At 42.5% G+C, this 19,484-nt stretch overlaps 1 protein-coding gene across 2 annotated transcripts in view; it reads left to right on the top strand.

Annotated features, from left to right (window-relative positions):
* TEX11 (testis expressed 11) overlaps positions 1-19,128 on the top strand; it is a 133,549-nt gene extending 114,421 nt beyond the window's left edge. Inside the window, exons 26-31 of one of the 2 annotated variants that reach the window (XM_074277463.1) lie at positions 1,090-1,162; positions 3,230-3,379; positions 4,175-4,283; positions 5,077-5,197; positions 17,037-17,198; positions 18,437-19,128. In XM_074277463.1, the coding sequence (XP_074133564.1) occupies positions 1,090-1,162; positions 3,230-3,379; positions 4,175-4,283; positions 5,077-5,197; positions 17,037-17,198; positions 18,437-18,508 (687 nt within the window). In that variant the 3' untranslated portion in view covers positions 18,509-19,128. Of the gene's footprint in view, positions 1-1,089; positions 1,163-3,229; positions 3,380-4,174; positions 4,284-5,076; positions 5,198-17,033; positions 17,199-18,436 lie in introns of both variants that reach the window. The other variant, XM_074277462.1, reaches the window with a different exon arrangement.
* Positions 19,129-19,484: the final 356 nt, after the last annotated feature.

Genomic DNA, 19,484 nt, shown 5'->3' with positions numbered 1-19,484 from the left:
CCATCTCCAAAAACATTTAGAAATTGAGGGAGTGAGGGTCTGCTCCTGGGATTTCAGCAGCAATACGGCACTTTGAAGTCTACAGAATACTTTTCTCATGAGCTGAGTAGTATTGTCCCCATTTTACAGGTGATGAAGCCTCCATTGAAAGAAGTGATACGGCTTTATAGGTGAAAAGTAGCAGAGCCAGAATTCAAAATAGTCATCCCTGTCAGTGGGGTCTTGGGCTTTCCCTTTTTTCCTAGGTTCTGTTGGAGAAATAGTCCTGAAGTTATTACTGAGGGCTGTGCCTCACTACATTGGGCAAAAATGGGAAAAGAAGCAGATTCTTGAGAAAACTCCCAAGACTGGCTATTCTAATTTCTGCTACCTGTATTTTTCCATACTCTTCCCCCTCCCTCATGCCTTTCCTCATTTTTCCCTGGAACTTAATAAAATTGTACTCCTTTTCTTTGAGCTTTCTTGCCTTTGAATGGGGTTCTAGGTAGGCAATCAAGAATACTCCGCTTCCTTTACTCTTCTTAGTCCAGGCTCTACCTCACCTGGGGCTTAGATCACAATGTTCTGGGGGGTCTCTGCTGAGACCTTGCCGAGTTCTGGTGTGCTTGGAGGCCTCCCCCCTCCCCCAATGTGCTCCTTGTTCTCTGAGGCTGTTCTCAGCTGAGGAGAGATGACTAAAGGCTGCTGCTAGGTTGCAGTCATCATGTCCCAATTGTTTTCCCCCTTATGTGTAGGTGGGCAGAGGAGAAGGGCAGGAGGAGATCTAGGGGCATCTCTTATATAATCTCTATCCTGGTAACTTAGTCTTATTTCTCGGACTCACCAGATGGTGTTATGACTCACCAAAGACATTGATATGCCCCCAGGTTTCTTGCTGAGCTTTCCTCCTTTTTCCAGGGGTATTAGGACTATGACCTCTATCAGGAGGCCTCTGTGGTTTTAGAAATGGAGGTAAACAGCTCCCATTTGGTTGGCCCGTGAAGATGTTTGGTTTTCAAAACTGCTTTTTGACAAATTGTTGTGAGATGTGTTGACAAATAGTTGAGAAATCCCTTGTTCTAACTTAATGCTGTTCTTTTTGCTACATAGGCTGAAATGCTGACTCATGCAATTGAACACGTACACGGGTGCAGAGAAATTGTGAACATCCTGAAACAAATAGGTACGATGGGAGCTGGGAATTTCGGAAGAAAATTATATAGTTTCTTGAGAACTGCCACTTCTGCTCAGCAATCCCACTATTAAGTCCATTTCCCCAGGGAAAAAGGAAAAGAACCTGCATGTTCTAAAATATTTATAGCAGCTCTCTTTGTGGTGGCAAAAAGAACTGGATGTTGAGGGGGTGCCCGTTAATTGGACAATGGTTGAATAAGTTGCGGTATATGACCATGATGTAAGAAATGATGAGCAGGTTGCTTTTAGAAAAAACTGCAAAGAATTGCATAAAATAAGTGAAATGAGCAGGACCAAGATAACGTCGTATATAGTAGCAGCAATAAAGTCAGTCTTTATTGTCTGTGAATGACCAAGTTATTTAGAGTAATAGGATCATTCAAGTCAGCTACAAAGGACCCGTGAAGGAAGATGCCATTTGCTTCTAAAGAAAGAACTGCTACAGAGAAGTGTGTAGCATATGCTTCCACATGTCAAATGCTTGAGAAGGGAGGGAAACAGATCAGACTTCAAAATATAACAAAAAAGCTTTTAAAGATATTGGAACGGATTTAACAGAATAAATAAAAATATAATTTGGAGTTGAAGTAACATAAGACTGGTCCAACCACTAGAAACTTGAGCTGATGGAATATTGAAAACATCACTAGCAAAACCTAATGGGTTCCTTGATTGCAAGTTATCTTTTGTAATCAATATATCTTGTTTAGAGATTTGAAATGAGAAAGACAATCCAAGAGAAGCCCAACGTTTTATCTTCGGTCAGCAGAAGTTGTATGGTAGACAGGAATAGTAAAATCAGGAGAAGTGAGTCGAGTAAGGTTTCATTTGTGGCAGGTTGAATTTTAGGTGCTGTTGGGTCATTCAGGTAGGGTAGAGCTTTAAACCTCTGGAGATGCAGGTGTGTGGCTCAAGCTGGGTCATGGGCTGCCATATAGATTGGGGAGTCATCTCCCTAGAGCTGAAGTTCTGAGAATGGCCCCCAAAAGAGAGAGCTGAGCAGAAAGCCCAGGCCAATGAAGAACTTGCAAAGGAGATATGGAAGGTACAGCTAAAGAGAGAGAGGAGGAGGAGGAGGAGAATCAAGAGAGTTTAAAATGTCTAAGGCCTAAGGCACTAGTCTACCTGAGGAAGCTGGGCATTGTAAAAAACCAAAACCAAAACTGAATGTTCTGAGTAATCAGATGATTGGTGATGGTTGGCACTTGGCAGGTGCTTAATAAATACTTATTGCTTGCCCACCCCTGCAGAAACCCAATTGTGCCAGATTGAGGCTAGATAAAAATGAAATGGAAGCATCAGGTATAGACACCTTTTTCAAGATGTTTTAACAGTCAGGGCCCTGCTATCTGAGAGAGATTATTTCGTAACTGCCATGGGCAGGAGGGCCAAGGACTAGAAAGTTTTTAATGGGAAGGACTGGCTTTCCCCCCCCCCCCCTGATTCATTTTAGGTTGGAGGTTGCCCATGTATACTTTTAGGCAGAGAAAGGTCAGATTTCAGCTCATGGGACTGCCCCACAATTATGAGTTTGTTCAAAATTTGAACCAACGGCCTCATGGGATAACAGCGTTCTCTCTCCCAAGGCGGTTCCAGTAGAGGGGAGGTGGCCACCTGTCCCTGTGGTTGTGTGGGGCCTCAGGGAGGGCCCACTTGTATGTGTTTGTCCTGTAGTAACCTTCTGACACTAAGAATCACCAAGAGTGAGATACCTCTCCCCTCCCTCCTGTTGAGTGACTACAAAGTTCAGGTTACATTGTTAGAATCCCCACAGGTAGGAGAGCCAGTGTTACTCTGGCCTTTCTTTGGGCCATCGGTAAATCTGGCATTGACGTCAAAAAGTGCTAGTGAATATGGCCAGAGTGTAGACGTGATCTGGGGGTTGAAAGATTTGGAGGGGGGGAGAAATCTTTCGGGGGGGGGCTAGAATAACCTTTTGAGTTGTAAATGAAATTCCTTTTCTTCCTCCTGCAAAGTTCCCTAGATGAGATCTTAGAGCAGGAGAGAATAATGGGCTGTAGTCACCTAATGGCTGCCTTTTTTACCTCTTCCTCAGGAGACAACGCTAAAGATCCAACTGAGAATTTGCTTCTCCTTTATGAGATTGAAGCCAAAGCCAAACTGAATGATTCAAGTCTCCCTTCCGTCCTGGATTCCATGTGGGAGATGCCTCATTTAGAGACCAAAATACTAGAAACAATTGCATGTAAGGATTCTATTTACTTTGCCTTTGCTAACTGGGGGAGGAGTGGCCATTTCGGAACTGAGCTTTTAGCCTTGCTTTTTGGGTTGTTATTTCGTTGTTTTTGTTTGGTTTTTTCCATTGTTACTGCCTTCCCCACAGTAGAACCTTTCTTATGACAAAGAAGCTTTCGGTTGCCCCAGCAACTATACGTGTGTGATACTGTGGGCCCACCTCTAGGGAGAGCATGAAAAGTGTGTCTGATTAGGAGGCCCCTGGGAAAAATCTTGCCATTGATCCTGGATCCCAAGATGGTTCTCTTGATTGGGCCTCAGTTAATGCAGCATCTGTCTGTCTTTGCAGCCCTCTCTTTGTCCATTTTGGGATCCCACTGGCCACTCCAAAGCTCCTTGTTAATCCACCTCCTTGTTAGTAGAACCCTCTTCAAGTAAGCTCCATGTCTTTGCTTCATTTCTAAGAACATAATAGAGGCATTGCATGTGCACGTGCACGCATGTGCGCACACACACACACACACACACACACAGTAAAAGTCATCAGTGAATATCAAATGAATTGAAGATGGATTCTAGATCATAGCCTGGCACCTCTGGCCTAGAGAAGGAAGAAGTGATCTCCCAAAACACTTGTGGGTTTGTCATTGTAGAAAACGAGTTTGCTTGATTTCAAACCATCTTGATCAAGGCATGATCTCCATGGCCTGTAGTAGGTGTGGGCCAGACTGTGCTGTGACTGATGCTCAGAAAATATTGCTGTCTTTACTGAGAACTTCCCCCCCCTTCTCCTTTGTTTTTAAAGCTGTGGTAATGGAGCCTCCTGCCAACTATCCCGAAATTGCGAAAAAGACCTTGAAAAAGGCAATCTCTATCTATCTACAAGGAACGACCATCAACACTATGAAATACAGGTGAGGGAGTACTTGGACACCTGAGTCAAGCCAGGTTGGCACATGGGGCCGGGGTCACTGAAAACAATGGCAGGCAGAAAGAACACCAGAAAACACAGGGCCTGCCCTTTGCATGGCTCTCATTAGAAGAGAGGTTGAGAAACCCCACTCCCCAAGATGGCTCAAAGGCTTTCTTTCTGAGGGCAGGAGAGGGCTTGTCACTGCTAGCATTTCCCCCCTCCCCAATTCCTGTATCTTTCCCCATCCTTCAAGGAATCTGTTCTCTTTCTTAGGGCCCCTACTTTCCAGGTCCCAAGGGAATGAGGAAGCACATCTAGTCTGTGTATGTTAATAGAATATGCAATGGGCCTGTGTCTTTTGTCAAGGAGCAGTGGGTACCCCACAGGGCTACAATTCCTCTGTACAGTCCTTCATGTACAGACATGGGGAAATGAGATTTTGCAGCAGAAATTATAATATCTTATTACAGTCTCCCTGTCCAAGAATACCAGAGAGGACTCTCCAGGAAAAGCTGCCCAGCTAAGATCCCACATTTTGTTGCCTGATTGAGAAATAAAAGAGCTGCTCTCAAGTATCTGTAAATTGGACCAACCCCTAAAATAGAATGACCACAGCTTTGGAAATGGTGACGAGCAGGATGAGGCAGTCATCCTTTCAGGCGTGTGCACTCAGCCCCCTGACCCCAAGGATAGTTGTGGAGAGCCCTTCCGAACTCACACCTGGCCTTGGGATTCTGGGCATCTTTTATTTCATCGGACCTCTAAACAATACTCTTCTCTTTTTTAATTGCCAGCAAATGTCTGCACAACTTCATTAATATTTCACTACCAGACGAAGTATTGGAACCCGATATGCACATCTTGGAAGAAATCTGGAGTTTCTTCGAAGATGCTCTTAATGTGATCAGTCGCTCAGTAAGTCGAGCTAAGAAACAAACTTCAAGAGTGGGTGTTAGACCTGGACCCAGTGTGTTTCAGGGTAGATACGGTCTAATGACCTTATGTCGCATGGATGGCATGTGAATAGTGCAGGTCAAAGGCCAGTCTCCATTACAGCTCTTGCTGGGGCTGAGGAGTGTTGCTAGAGCTTTGGGGACTCCTTGGAGAAGGGCTACTTGCCATTGTCCTCCCCCTTAAATGAATAGTCCGTGAATATGACAATATGAAAAGCCGCCGATTTCAGAACTCTTATCTTCCAGCTTCCAAATGGCTTCGAGCAGGGTGGCAGCAGTGAGAACCTAGTATGAGGAAAATCAGCATGGTTTCATGATTTTCCTCCATAGTTATTCTCACCATAGTTACCTCCCCTCTTGTCCCCATGGTGTTGAATAATCTAAGGCTGAGCCTTGGCAGGGAAAGATTAAAAATAGGATCGGGGGCAAGGAACTGGAGAGAAGAGGACACTGTAGAGCTGAGCCAATATGCCAAGGGGTCAAGACGGTGAAGGGAGGAGGGTGGAGCCAGGGCAGCAGTGACAGGTCTGGGGAAAAGCTGAGGGGTTGAAGGTCTTGGTAAGGAAGAAAAAGAGGGCTAGAGGTTGCCAGGCAGAAGGAGAGGTAGAACAAATGACAACAGGTTGCCCAGATAAGGGAATTCCAACCAGCAGGAGCTTAGGGGTGCTGCATTTGTGGGCGATGGAAAGATCAAGAGTACGGCTATCCCTGTGTGTAACTGAGGTGGGTGAAGGAGTGGGTCATGAGAACTGAGGCAGCTGAGAACCTGGGAAGGTGAGGTGTTTGGGGGAACATCAGTGTGGAGGCAGAAATCTCTTGGTCTAAAGGCAAGAGTTTAAGAGGAGAGGCTGTGAGCCAGGCCCTGAACTCATTGAGGAGAGAAGGGGAGTGCTCCGGTGGTCTGGAGACAATAGCTACCAGGTAGGGAGGTAGAGGGAAAATCTAGAGAGGGCCATAGGGAACAGGGAGGATTCCAATTCCCTGCCTTGCCCAGTGAGTCCGGGCTAATGGGTACAAGTGCAACTAGGTCTGGGAGGTGAGGCCAGGAAGGCTGGGCCATTGGGGGAGCCAGGCCTCCATGGGGGTGGAGGTAGGAGGAGTGGGAGATAAAAAGGTTTAAGATGAAAGCAAGCTTGCTGCCTACAGAGCTGGCACCCTAGAGGACATAGTAGAAGGAGGCGGGCACTAAAATTTCGATGTGTTTTGCTTGATCCTGGGCAGAAGAGTTCTGACTAATTGGTGTGAGCTCTAGGGAGATAAATTTTAGTTCTCGACTTGAGGACAAATTTCCTAACAATTTGAGTAGCACAGAAATGAGAGTCTAGCTGGAGGCCTCCAGGCAGAGCTTGGTTAACAACTTGGCAAGGATGCGTTGTAGTGGGAATAGTGAAGGCTTAGGAGGGTACAGCCTGTTGAGGTAAGTCTGGTTGGAAGATCGAAAACTTTTCTCACCTCCAGGGCCTCTTGGCTGCGATGGGACAGTACTTGTCACTTCCTTGGAAGCCAGAAGCCATTGTTTGTTGGATTTCCTCCTACAGAGACCTTTCTTGGTAGCTAAGGAGAAAGGGAAATGAAACAGCTTAGAGAATCTTCTCCTCCAGTCCCCCTAGTTCATCCAGGAGATTGAGAAACAACCCGCTCCTGTCTGGAGGAAAGGCTTTATGCAGCAGAACTCGGGGTCCCTAGAGCCAGGCAGGGGCAGAGCAAAAGAAGTGGCTTCCTGCCCCTCACCCCTACTAGTTTTGGGCTTTGATAGGTGAATCAAAGATCTTGGCTGGGAGCAGATTAGCTGTAAAGGTTGGTCTTTCCTGCATGAGCTCAAGGGCCCATCTCCAATTATCTGTGACCCAGTCCAGATGTGAGGTTTGGTACAAGTGGGCATTGACCTGTGTGACCTTGAGCAAACCACTTAACCTTTCCAAGCCTTGGGGTTGCCCTTGATATCCACTAAGGTCCCTTTGAAGCCAGAATCTAGGATCCTGTGATTCTGTGCCCAATAATAAGTTGGGTCTTGCTGGGAATCTCCTGGCATCTAGGGAAGGACAGTTTCTCTCATTGGTCCTTAGTAATTTGACTAGTTACTTAAGCACCTTGGAAGAATTTGTCAAGTTCCCTTTGAGAAGAGTCGAGTCCATTTCTAATCTCTGAGTCTCTCCTCTGGACCTCCTAGCATGTTCATATAGTAATGCAAATTAGCTTAAGCCTGAACCCTTTTGCCCCCTTCTCCAGTAAATAGGAGAGGAGGGGAGAAGGGAGGGAAAGGAAGAAAGAAAAGGGGAGGCCTCGCAGGGTTGCATTCTCTTTCCTCCTAAAAGAGCCCAATCCCACTTCTGGTTCTCAGTTTTCCAGAGGGAGAGGAAATATTGAGTGAAAAGAACCTTTTGGAGGAACTCCTGTCCGAGCCTGAATGCTTGCTAATTTCTTTCTGATCTAGTTCCCAGCTGCTGTTGCTTGTCTCCCAAAACGTAATTGGACAAGTTAAGTTTTCAGGCAGAGATTGATTTGCTAGTTGGCTTATTTCTCGGGTGTAGCTTATTTTCCCCATTTAAGGGATGACCTATTTTGGTTACTGATGTGACTTTGCTCATGTCCCGTTTGTTGAGGTTGCAGGTTGTTTTGTTCACGAGAACATCTTGTACATATTTGTTTTCTCTAGTTACCATTCATTCTCTTTTGCTCAAATGACCTTTATCAAGCACCTCTAGCTACTGGCATATTCTGGCTGTTAGAGAAAGTAAGTGTGACTAGAATCTCTGCTCCATTCTCCAGTCCCACCCTTCTTCCCCATCCCAGGGGCTAATTGTCTTCAAGAAAGTTGCTGAAGGGTGCAGAAGCTGGTACCAGAATCTCATAGGTTATCCTAGTCCAATTTGATTTGACACAGGCAGGAACAAGGAACAGTCTTTGCTTTAGAGGAAGGCTTGGGCAGTTCTGAAGGGAGGGAAAAGCTTCCAGACTATGACATGAGATCTCAGAGCTACCAAGACCAGTTGTGGAAAGAGGTCGAGTCCATAATTTCGGACATCTGTCCTAGGCGGCTCTTGGCCAGGTATGAAGCTGAGATAGAATCAGTTTTTCATTGACTGTTGTCACCTTCATGTTTGATTCTCAACCATGTCACTCAATCTCTGCTATTGGGTACAAGATCTCCTCTATGTTGAGCCTTTTCTTTACCACCTTGCATTCACTGAAACCCAACTGCAATCTCCCATGCAAATCTTACCTTCTCTTTCTTCCTTGAACTTAGTGGGTGAGGAGAAAGTACCTCATCCCCCATTGCTATTTTGGGTATGAGTATGCCCTCATCCTTCCACTTGTGACGTAAAGTCGAGATCCTCCCTCTTCACCATCCTCTCTAAACATCCCTGTTGTGCCTGCTGCACCAGCCTTGGATGACCCCCTCCCTCCCTCCCCCCCGCTGTCCATTTTCTCTCTTCTTGCTCCTGAATGGTATACCATTTCTGGGAAAAATACAAAGTCCTGCAGACCTAGTTCATTGCATATCTGTTGATGGGTAAAGATCTCTGCCCCGTATGTTTGACACCCTAATGGGCTCTGTTCCAAATAGGGGCAGCTCCAAGCCTTTTCTTTCCTTAAGCCTTTGGCTCCACCCTCAGCTCCCTGGTTGTGGGCAGATGACCCCATACTTTCCTTTTCTGAATTAAATGTCATCTCATGTGAGCTCCCTTATCTATCTACTACTTCACTTCAGCTCATCTTTCACTTACCCTATGCATGCACTCATCCTTTTCCGCAGTCTAAGAGGAAACTTATGTTATCTGTCCCATTCACTTGGACCTACTGAGGCACATTACTCTCCCCTTCTCCATCTCTCTTAATTCTTAATTTCTTCCCTTTCACCTTCAAGAAATACATTCATCATGGGGAAAAATTGCCTGTGACCCCACTCTCCTCTTTAGCTGCCCCTCATGTCATTTCTCCCCTTCCTTATCAAACTTATCAAAACAATGGCTGTACCTCCTGTCTCCATTTACTGCCTGCCCACTCACCGCTAAATTCCCTATAATTTGTCTTCCAACTCTACTACTCAGATTGCTCTCTAAGAGGTCATCTCTGCCATCTGCAGTGGCTTTTTCTCAGCTTTCATTCTCCTTGACCTCTCAGCAGCATTTGACACTATTAACCACCCTCTGATCGTTCCTTCTCATCATTCCCTCCACATACACTCCTGACCATGGACATTTCCCGAAATTCGGTTCTATGATCTTTCCTGCTGTTATATAGGCCTGCCTCATGGCTTTCAACATCCCCTTTATGCTGATGACTCACAAATCGACATCTTCAGCCCCAACTACTCTTTTGAGGTGGGATCCCATATTGCCAGTTACCTGTAGAACGTTTCTAATTGGTTTTGCCATCAGCACTTCCGATTCAACATTGAAGCTTGTTGAACTTGCCATCTTCCTGCTAGTCTTATCTCTACCTCCAATTCAGTGCTACCTCCCTTGAACTTGCCATCTTCCTGCTAGTCTTCCCTCTACCTCCAATTCAGTGCTACCTATTTGACTGCTCTTTATCTTCCATATCTAATCACTCACCAAGCCTTCTTTTAAAATCATTTTAAAGCTATGCTGGGCACTAGGGCTACAGAGGAAAAGTAACACATACATACAGAAGTAAGTGCAAAATATATCCCCAAACACTCACCCAACGTATAATGGAATCCAGAAAGGCTTCATGTGGGAGGTGGCACGTAAGCTAAGCTTTGGAGGAAACTAGGGATTCTAAGGGTCCCATGAGGAGAGAAGACGTTCCAGGCCTAAGAGGAACAATTTATGGGAAGGGTAGAGAGGCACATATGAGGAACAGTGAGTAGGCGCTGGCCTTTTGGGGCTTTCTTGCATAAGGGGCTCCATCTCCTGACTCCAGGCATTTGTGTTCCTATGCCTGAAACGCTCTTCCTTCTCACCTCTGCTTCCCGACTTCCCTAGATTTGTTCAAGTCTCTGCTACCTGCTGCAAGAAACCTTTCCTGGTGGTCCTTAACCTTAGTGCCCTCACTCTGAGATCACTTCCAGTTTATTTTGCCTATATCTTGTTGGTACATAGTTACTCATATATATTTGTATACAGATTGTACATAGTTGCATGATTTCTCATCAGACTGAGAGCTCCTTGAGGGCAGATTTTGCTTTTCTTATAGTGCCTGGCACATAGTAGGGCCTGTTGTCTTGTAAGCCTTAAGGTTTGGAAGAGCCCCTATGGAGAGTGGGAGAAGAAATTGATTAAGGGGCTTTAAGAGGATTGCTTTACATCTGTGAGAGCCTGGTGGAGATTATGTAACATAAATTTGTAGTGGCTACAAGTCAACCCAGTTTTGTGATTTTTCTCCAGCTCTATTCAGCAGGACGTGTATAATTGAGTTAATTGTCTCTGAACAGACACAGAATGTTCAACTGGGATTATTTTTCATTGTTTCATTGCTGCCCCCCCCCCAATCACCACCTGCAGTGGGGCGTCTGTTTTCTTCGGTCACAGTCATGCCATCGGCAATTGTCAAGACAGTTTCTTCCATTTAGTAAAGACAATCTTTTACTGCACAGTGTTATGCAGGGCCTGAATTAGATCGTCTTGGATGTTATTGATCCTTCAGGTAGCTAATGTTTAAAAGAGATCGTTGAACACACTTTGCCAGTAGGAGATTGTGCCTTTGGAGTCTATTGACTGTCAGTTTTTTCACTGGGGCTCCTGAATGGTCACATAGACCTTGAAGGAACATGACAAAAGATGGATGAAAGGAAACTGTCAATCGATAAGTGCCTCTGTCGGCAGTAAGTGAGTACAAATGCGGCTTAGATCGAAGTGGTCACCAGCTGGCCATCCCAATAATCTCCATGAATTAAAGGCTTGTCTAGGGTTTGGTAGCAAGTAGAGAAAATTGATGCAGAATCATGCTATGACTGCTATACCTGTCAATGACTTGACTCAAACCTAAAAGTTTAGGAGGAAAAGTTTAGGCTGATCTGGTACTATACCATCTGAAGATCATTGGAACAAGAAGCATGAACCAACTTTTTTCTTTTCTCGGTAGTATTTTATTTTTCCAAATACATGTAAAGATAGTTTTCAGTATTCATTTTTGTAGGGCTTTGTGTTGCAAATTTTTCTCTTCCCCTCCCTTACCTCCCCTTCCCCAAGACAGCTAGCAATATGTATATTAAACATATTTCCACATTTGTCATGTTGTGCAAGAAAAGTCAGATCAAAAGAAGAAAAATCAACCACAAGAAAGAAAAAAGCAAACAAACGAAATGTTAGGATTACTAGGTGAGAACTCAGGTTGTCTGGACAATGACAAGGTGAGAATTCAGGTTGTCTGGACAATTACAAGGTGAGAACTCAGGTTGACTTGATAAGAGGAGCAAGCTCATTGGTTGGAGTACTTCTTCCCAGAAGCCCTTGCATTATCCCACGCCCATTCTCTGGGAGGATAAAAGAGGACACCACTCCAGAGATAGGAGGAGGCTCTGCACTACATCAGGCTTGACGGGACTCTCTGCAGGAAGGGAAGTCACTTCTCTTGTCATTGTCCAGACAACCTGAGTTCTCACCTAGTAATCCTAACAACGAAACAAGGTTTAAATACTATGCTTGAATCCACAGTTTCCATAGTTCTCTCCCTGGATGTGATTTCTATTTTCCATACCAAATCTATTGGAATTATCTTAGATCACGACATTGTGAGAAGAGCCAAGTCCATCAGAGTTGATCATCACATAATTTTGCTGTTACTGTTGTTTTTTTTTGTTAGTGTTCTCCTGTTTTTACTCACCTCACTCAGCATCAGTTCATGCAAGTCTTTCCAGGCTTTTCTGAAGTCAGTCTGCTTATCATTTCTTATAGAACAAGAATATTCCATTACTTATACCCTGACTAAGCATCCACTCAATTTTCAATTTCTTGCCTTTCTAGAAAGGGCTGCCACAAACATTTTTGTACATGTGGGTCCTTTTCCCTTTTTTATGATCTTTTTGGGATACAGACCCGTAGTGAGACTGCTAGATCAAAGGTTATGTACAGTTTGAGAGCCCTTCTGATGACATGATTAGGTTTCTTCCTTATGCCTTGGTGGCAGCTTATGCATATCCTGAAAGACCCTTTGTACTGCACACTTGTGCCCCCTTTGAAAGCTTGGGAGTACTCGTGTCCCAAAAAACTCAGTGCATTTGCCAGTAAAAAACTGATAGTGAGGCTCATGATCCCCAACAGCAGTGGGAATTCTTGGTTTGAAGTGGGCTATCACTGAGAAGTCAGCCCCACATTTGAGGCTTCCCTGTCAAAAGTCCATTTGAACTGGAAATGTGAAGTAGAGACTTTAAAAGCAAACTACTTAAAAGGGAGCTATTGGTCTTGGCAGGAACTACGAAGTCCAGAACCACACCTTTATTCCCCTATGGAAGAACTAAAACCTGCGCAGAGGGCTCAGTGGAGTCAACATGAGGCATTTCTAGGGCAGAGCATAGAGCGCTGCCAGGAATGATGTCACAGGCTTCAAAGTCTTCCTGTTAATGTTTAGGTAAGAGTCACATTTGCTCACTGACCTGTGCTTCACATTGTCAGAAGAAGAAGAAAATGTAGTTTTAATATCGCTTGTGGTTGAGAAATTGGCTGAAAAAGGCCTGAGGTCAGAAAAACTCATAGAAACTAGTGGTAAGGTAAGCCTTCATCCTGTTGTCAAGATCTTCAAAGTCCTGTTAAAGAATTGTAGTTGGTGTGAAACAGCCCGAAATAGGTGACTGATCGAGCGCCTTGCCCTAGGGAACAGCCCCATGTGGTCACTGATTACCTCTTGAAGAACTAACTGGACTTCTTAGTGAGCAGGAAAAAAGGAGCACTGACTGTTAGAGATGGATTATAATTCAGTTGACTGAATCACATAAGAAGAGATATGTGTTTTTGTTGATCTTTTCTAGAGTCCAGCTTTTTAAACTGATTTGCAGTTCCAGATGGGGCCTTGTAACTGAATGTGAGGGCTGTGAAATGATGATTTGTTATCAATAAATGTTTGATTTCTGCACCTATTTTATATTCCTTTACCCCTGGGGTCACATAAAAATCTCTTGGGCAAAAGGTTGTGAGTGGCAAAAGTTTAAGAAGCCCGCCCTGTTCTGGAGAGTTGAGAAAGTCTTGAGTTATCCTGGTTCCACAGGGGCCTCTGTTTAGATTGAAAGTCAACAGATGGAGTGCTGGGCTTGGAGTTAGGAAGTTCTGAGTTCAAATTTGGCCTCAGACACCTTTGAGCCATGTGACATTGGTCAAGTCACTTAATCTGTGTCTGCCTCAGTTTTCTCAACTGTAAAAGAGGGCTAATAATAGCATCTACCTTGCGGAGTTGTTTTAAAGATCAAATGAGAGAATATTTATAAAAAGCACTTTGCATAGTGCCTGGCACATAGCAGATGCTATACGATTGCTTGTTCCCTCCTTCCTTCCCATTTGTTATGTTCCAATCATCTCTTGTACTATGTTGAATACTAATAGAAACAATGGTTCTTTACTTTACCCCTTGATCTTATGAGGAAAGCCTCCAGCATTTCTCTGTTGAAGTCCTTTTTTGGGGGGGAGGGCTTTGCTGTATTTTTGCAGAACTGGATGTTGCAATTTGTTAAAGTTCTTTTTTTTCATCGCTTGACATAATTATGTGGTTTTCATTTTTGTTATTAATAAATTCTGTTCATAGTTTTCCTAATATAGAACATCCTTGTATCACTAATGTAAATCTAGTCATGATGAATAATTTTAAAATGTACTATTGTATTTTTTTTTGCTAACATTTGAACTGTTTTTGAACCCATGTTCATTAGTGATACTGTCACATAATTTGTCTTTTTCTGTTTTCTCTCTTCCTAGTTTAGGTATTTGTTTTAGAGAAAGAGTTTAGTTTTCTGGTGCTTCCTTTTTTCTTTTTTTGTAAGCAGTTTATGTAGTATAGGAGCTATCCAAATATTTGGTCTCATTTACTTGTAAAATCCATCAATCTACAAGTATTTAAGTGCTTATGATGTGCCCAGCATTGTTCTAGGCATTAACCATATGAGTACAGAGAATGAAATGATCCATACCCATAATAGGCTTACATTCTAATGAAGAAAAGCACTTGTAAACATATACACAGTGTAAACATCATGTTAGTAAATCCAGATATAAAAGCAGTTTTGGAGGAAGGGCACTTGCAGTTAGATCAGAAAAAGTTTCATGTAGAAGATGGTGCTTGAGCTTTCTTGAAGAAAGGGACTCTAAAGTGGAGGTAAATAGAATGAGCTTCAAAGATATGGAAACCAGAGGTGGAGTAAGAGAGAAAAGGTCAATTTAGTTGGGCTCTAGTGAAAGACGGGATAATGTCCAATGAGGCAGGAAAGATGGGTTGGGGACACATTGTGTAGGGCTATAAAAGAACAAAGCTGAGATTATTTTCCTATAGGCAATAAGAAGTCATAGAGTTGTTTAAGTAATAGAATCTGTGTTTAAGGAAAGTGTGTACTAGACTGGAGTGGGAAGGGTCTGGAACAGGGAGACATTTCAGGGGCTGTTACAATAATCTAGGTGAGAGGTAGGGGGGGCCTGAACCAGAATGGTGGCTGTGTGAGTGGAAAGAAGGCATCAGATGCAGGAAGTGTGTGTATGGTGGGGAGAAACAGCATAATATGTCAACTGTTTGGATAAGAGGAGTGAGGGAGAAGGGAGCTGTTGAGGATGATACTGAGTTACAAAGTTTAAACACAAGAATAAGGGTGCATTGAACAAAAATAGGGAAGTTTGGAAGGGAAGAGGGCTTAATTGGAAAGATCTTGAGTTGAATTTTGGGCATATTGAACCTAAGATGTCCCAGAGACATCCAGTTTCAAATGAGCATTAGACATTGGAACTCAAAGGAGAAACTGGGGCTCCATACCTAGATCTGAGAGTCATCTGAATAGAGCTGAGAGGCACAATCATGGAAATTGCAGAGGCCACAGTGAGAGACAAGACATTGAAGGACCTCATTGCCCCTTTGGGGAATTCCATTAGGGCTTGCACAATTTCAGCATATTTAAATTCTATATTTCTTGTTTTGCTATTTGGATATTTTATATTTAATTCATCCTTTTTATTTAAGATTGGCAGATAACCAAGTATAGTCATGGTGCTGGGGGAAATGGTTACCATCTGGCCATACTTTTCACTTTCAGTTGCATTATTAACATTTTCTCTAGCCTCTCTGATTTGGAAAATTTGCAGATTTTGTCACAGATTCCTGCTCGCACTGGGAGTTGCTTCAGGCTGGCTCTGGCATAGTCCTAAAGTGGTTTCTGATTATTTTCTTCTGTTTCCTTTCCAATCCTTGTCAATTCTTCTTCCTCCATTTTTTTTCCTCAGGGTAAATAATTTTTCCTCTCATTTAAGAAAAAAAATCAACAATTCATTGATTGAATTAGTGTGTGTCTCTCTTAAAAGCTTTCTTTAGAAGCTCGTTTTTTTTTTATCTTAACAATTCTACTTTTGTGCTTATTTTGGGATTATTAATTTGTCAAGTTTATTATGGGTTCTTTTTTAGCTCTCTGGTCAATTCATTGGTTTTCTTCCTTTTGTGTTCAGAGAGATGCAATTTCCTCTAACAGACTGCTTTAGCGAGGTACATTGCCCCATTATAGTTTAATACAATTGTGTATCATTGATTTGCTTTGTTCTTTTGCCATTCATTATTTAAAATAACATTCTTGAAAGCTATCCAGTATACAATAGACTCCCCCCCCACCCCTGCCTCCAGGTCCTGAAACACCTCCTTTTGGTCTTAAAGGTGGCTTCAAAGTTTGCCGTTGTTGCAGATGATTTGGTGGTTTAGAAAACTATATTCAGTTTAGAGAACTATATTCAACTAAAAAACTAGTTGAAGCAGTTGTTGTTTTGTCCTTGGTCCTTGCTGTGCCATGCAAATGAGTTGGCTTGAAGTGAGAGGGCAAGGTCACCAGCCTCACTTTCCCTTCAGAGCCATCTTGGTCCAGTGGCAAGACATAGATCAAGATGCAATGGGAGGCCTTGGCCTTTTTAAGCTAAAGTCTTTATTATATCTCAGCTGAAATAATGAACAAGTTCAGTAAACTTGCAGGATGTAAAAGAAACCCACACAAATCATCAGTATTTTTAAATATTACCAACAGAAGAAGAGAGAGAAATTCCGCTGAAAATAACCATAGCTGGTATAAAATACTTGGGAGTCCACCTGCCAAGACACACACAGAACTCCATGAACACAATTGCAAAATACTCTTCTTGCAAAGGCAGATTTGAATATCTGGAGCAATGCTGATTGCTTCTGGATAGGCTGAGCAAGTATAATTAAAAATAATGAATGCTATCTAAGTTAATTTACTTATTTAGTGCCGTACTAATCAAACTCCAAAGAATTACTTAACTTTATAGATCTAGAACTTAAAAGGTCAGATTGTCTAGGGAATTGATGGGAAAAAAAAAAGTGAAGGAGTTGTTCCTAGCAGTACCAGATCTCAAACTATACTACAAAACTGTGATCATCAAAATAATTTGGTATAGGTAAGATATAGGTCGATCAGTGGAACAGAAATAGGAACTCAAGGATCCCAGCTGTTTGTGTTGGGAGCTTTCTTTGGTTGCTGATACCTGTTTTGAGGGGAATGTGGGGTTTAAGTTTTGAGCATAACTTCTCATTTAATCATCTTGCCTTTGAGTTATTTTCTGTGGAGCAATCCCACTTGGCCTTGCCACGGTGTGGATAGATTGTAGATGAAGAGCATCTACCTGAGCTGTTTTTCTTGCTTTCAGAAGGAGTACCCACAAGTTGAGATTCTCTGGCTTATGACCAAAGCCTGGAACACTGGAATCTTTCAGTATGGCGAAGGCTTGTACGTGATTGCAGAGAAGTGGTGTGGTTTAGGAATTCGCTTTCTTAGCCACCTGGGTACTTTGAAGAAGTCCTACGAAGGTCAGGTAAGACAAAGACAAGAATAGAAGACACTAGGGAAGCTCGGAAGAGGAGAGGGACTTGGGGGGAACACACATTTATTAAATACCTACTGTATGCCAGGTACCATGTCAGGGGTCTAACAAAAATGATCTTATGTTATCCTTACAACAACCCTGTGAGGCAGGTGCTATTATGAGCCCCATTTTATATCAGAAAACTAAGGCAGTCAGAGGTTTGTTGTCCAGATTCCCACAACTAGTTAGTGTCTGAGGCAGGGTATGAACTCAGGTCTTCCCGACTCCAAGCTTTGGGCACTATGGCTCCCCTAGCAGTAGGTTGGGAACAGTGATGGAAGCTACAGAAAGGCAACCAGCAGTTTCCTATAAGGAAAGCCTTCCTGATGATTGTCCAAAGGTGGAACGGTACTGCTAATGGCTAACATTAGCACTTTCAAAGTGGCCAAAGAGTTTGGCATGCACGAGCTTATCCTAGTAGTGGGCTTTCCTGTGACAGGAAGTCTTCAAATGGAGGTTTGTGAAGAATATGGAAGCTCTTTCATTTTGGATAGAGGTTAGACTTGCTTTCAGCAATTCCCCATGCTATGATTCTATGGATGGGAAACAGGAAGATTAAATGGATAGAGAGAAAAGAATTAGCTCAAGGCCAACTCAGGGAATCAAATGCCAATTTGGTGGGGGCCCGGCCCAAAGCAGTGATAAGTTCTTAGAACACTTTCATCCTAATGACTTCATGCTTGGCCCCAAGTTGGGGGGGAGGCGAAGAAGACTTTAAAATAGGACCTAGATTTTCAGACTTGGTTGATGCTATGATTAATTTTCCTGAACTGCTTTTTTTTTCTCCCTCCTCCTCCTTTGTTACAAGGGATGATACTGGGTAGATAAGTTGGGGAGAACATATTGGGAAGTGTGGCACTGACTGAAGTCTCCCAGAAAGACTTAGTAGGAAAAAAAAACCCTCAATCTGAAAGGAAAAGTAATAGTCCAGTGCTGGTTTGGTATGTCACTGGCCAAATGCTGTTCCTACATCACTGCCTGACTCTGAGAGACAGGTCAAGTGCAATAGGACTCCCCACTTCCCTATCCTGACAAAGAAAAACTGGGCCCTCCAGCAATTGCCAGGACTTGGGAGGGGTGGGGGTGGGGGAGAAGGGAGGGAGATAGGAGTCACAGAGGTGACTTAGCTCCCACTCTATCTTATTTCTTATCTATTGTTTAAGCTTGGTTCGGTTTCTGTTTCCCAGATGACTGATGTGTACAAAGACATCGTGGCCAGCATCGAAAGAGAAAAGTGCTCTCCTCCCAATGAAGAATAAGAACTACCGGAACTCAGAGCAAATGGAGGTATACAGTAGCAGAGCACCTAGCCTATTCTCACAATCTCTTGAAAATTCTACAGCTATGACTACTACAGCAACATCATTATTGGGAGGAGAAAGGCCTTGTCCACACACATGTTCGTGGATGCTATTACTCTGAGTTCGAATTCCATCAACAATTGTAATTCCATCAACAATTAGAATTCTATCAACAATTATAACAATTCCATCAACAATTGTAATTCCATCAACAATTAGAATTCTATCAACAATTATAACAATTCCATCAACAATTGTAATTCCATCAACAATTAGAATTCTATCAACAATTATAACAATTCCATCAACAATTGTAATTCCATCAACAATTGTATTTCTATCAACAATTATAACAATTCCATCAACAATTGTAATTCCATCAACAATTGTAATTCCATCAACAATTATAATTCCATCAATAATTGTAATTCCATCAACAATTGTAATTCCATCAACAATTATATATCAACAATTAAAACAATTCCAACAACAATTATAATTCTATTAACAATTAAATTCTATCAACAATTATAATTCTATTAACAATTAAATTCTATCAACAATTATAATTCTATTAACAATTAAATTCTATCAACAATTATAATTCTATTAACAATTAAATTCTATCAACAATTATAATTCTATTAACAATTAAATTCCATCAACCATTATAATTCCATCAACAATTATAATTCCATCAACAATTCTAATTCCATCAATAATTGTAATTCCATCAACAATTCTAATTTCATCATCATTTCTAATCATAAATCAATATTAATTAATTATAAATCAATAATTCTAATTCATCATAGCATTGTTCCAACTAATAAAAATAATTGTTCTTTCATGCCATGTGTGGATTCCACTTTTTTTATTTTTTATTTTTGCTGAGGCAATTGGGGTTAAGTGGCTTGCCCAGGGTCACACAGCT

The sequence above is a fragment of the Sminthopsis crassicaudata genome, chromosome X (assembly GCF_048593235.1).
Source record: "Sminthopsis crassicaudata isolate SCR6 chromosome X, ASM4859323v1, whole genome shotgun sequence".
Classification (NCBI taxonomy): Eukaryota; Metazoa; Chordata; class Mammalia; order Dasyuromorphia; family Dasyuridae; genus Sminthopsis; species Sminthopsis crassicaudata.
Note: the sequence above shows the minus strand (reverse complement) of the source record. Positions and strands in the feature narration are given on the sequence as shown.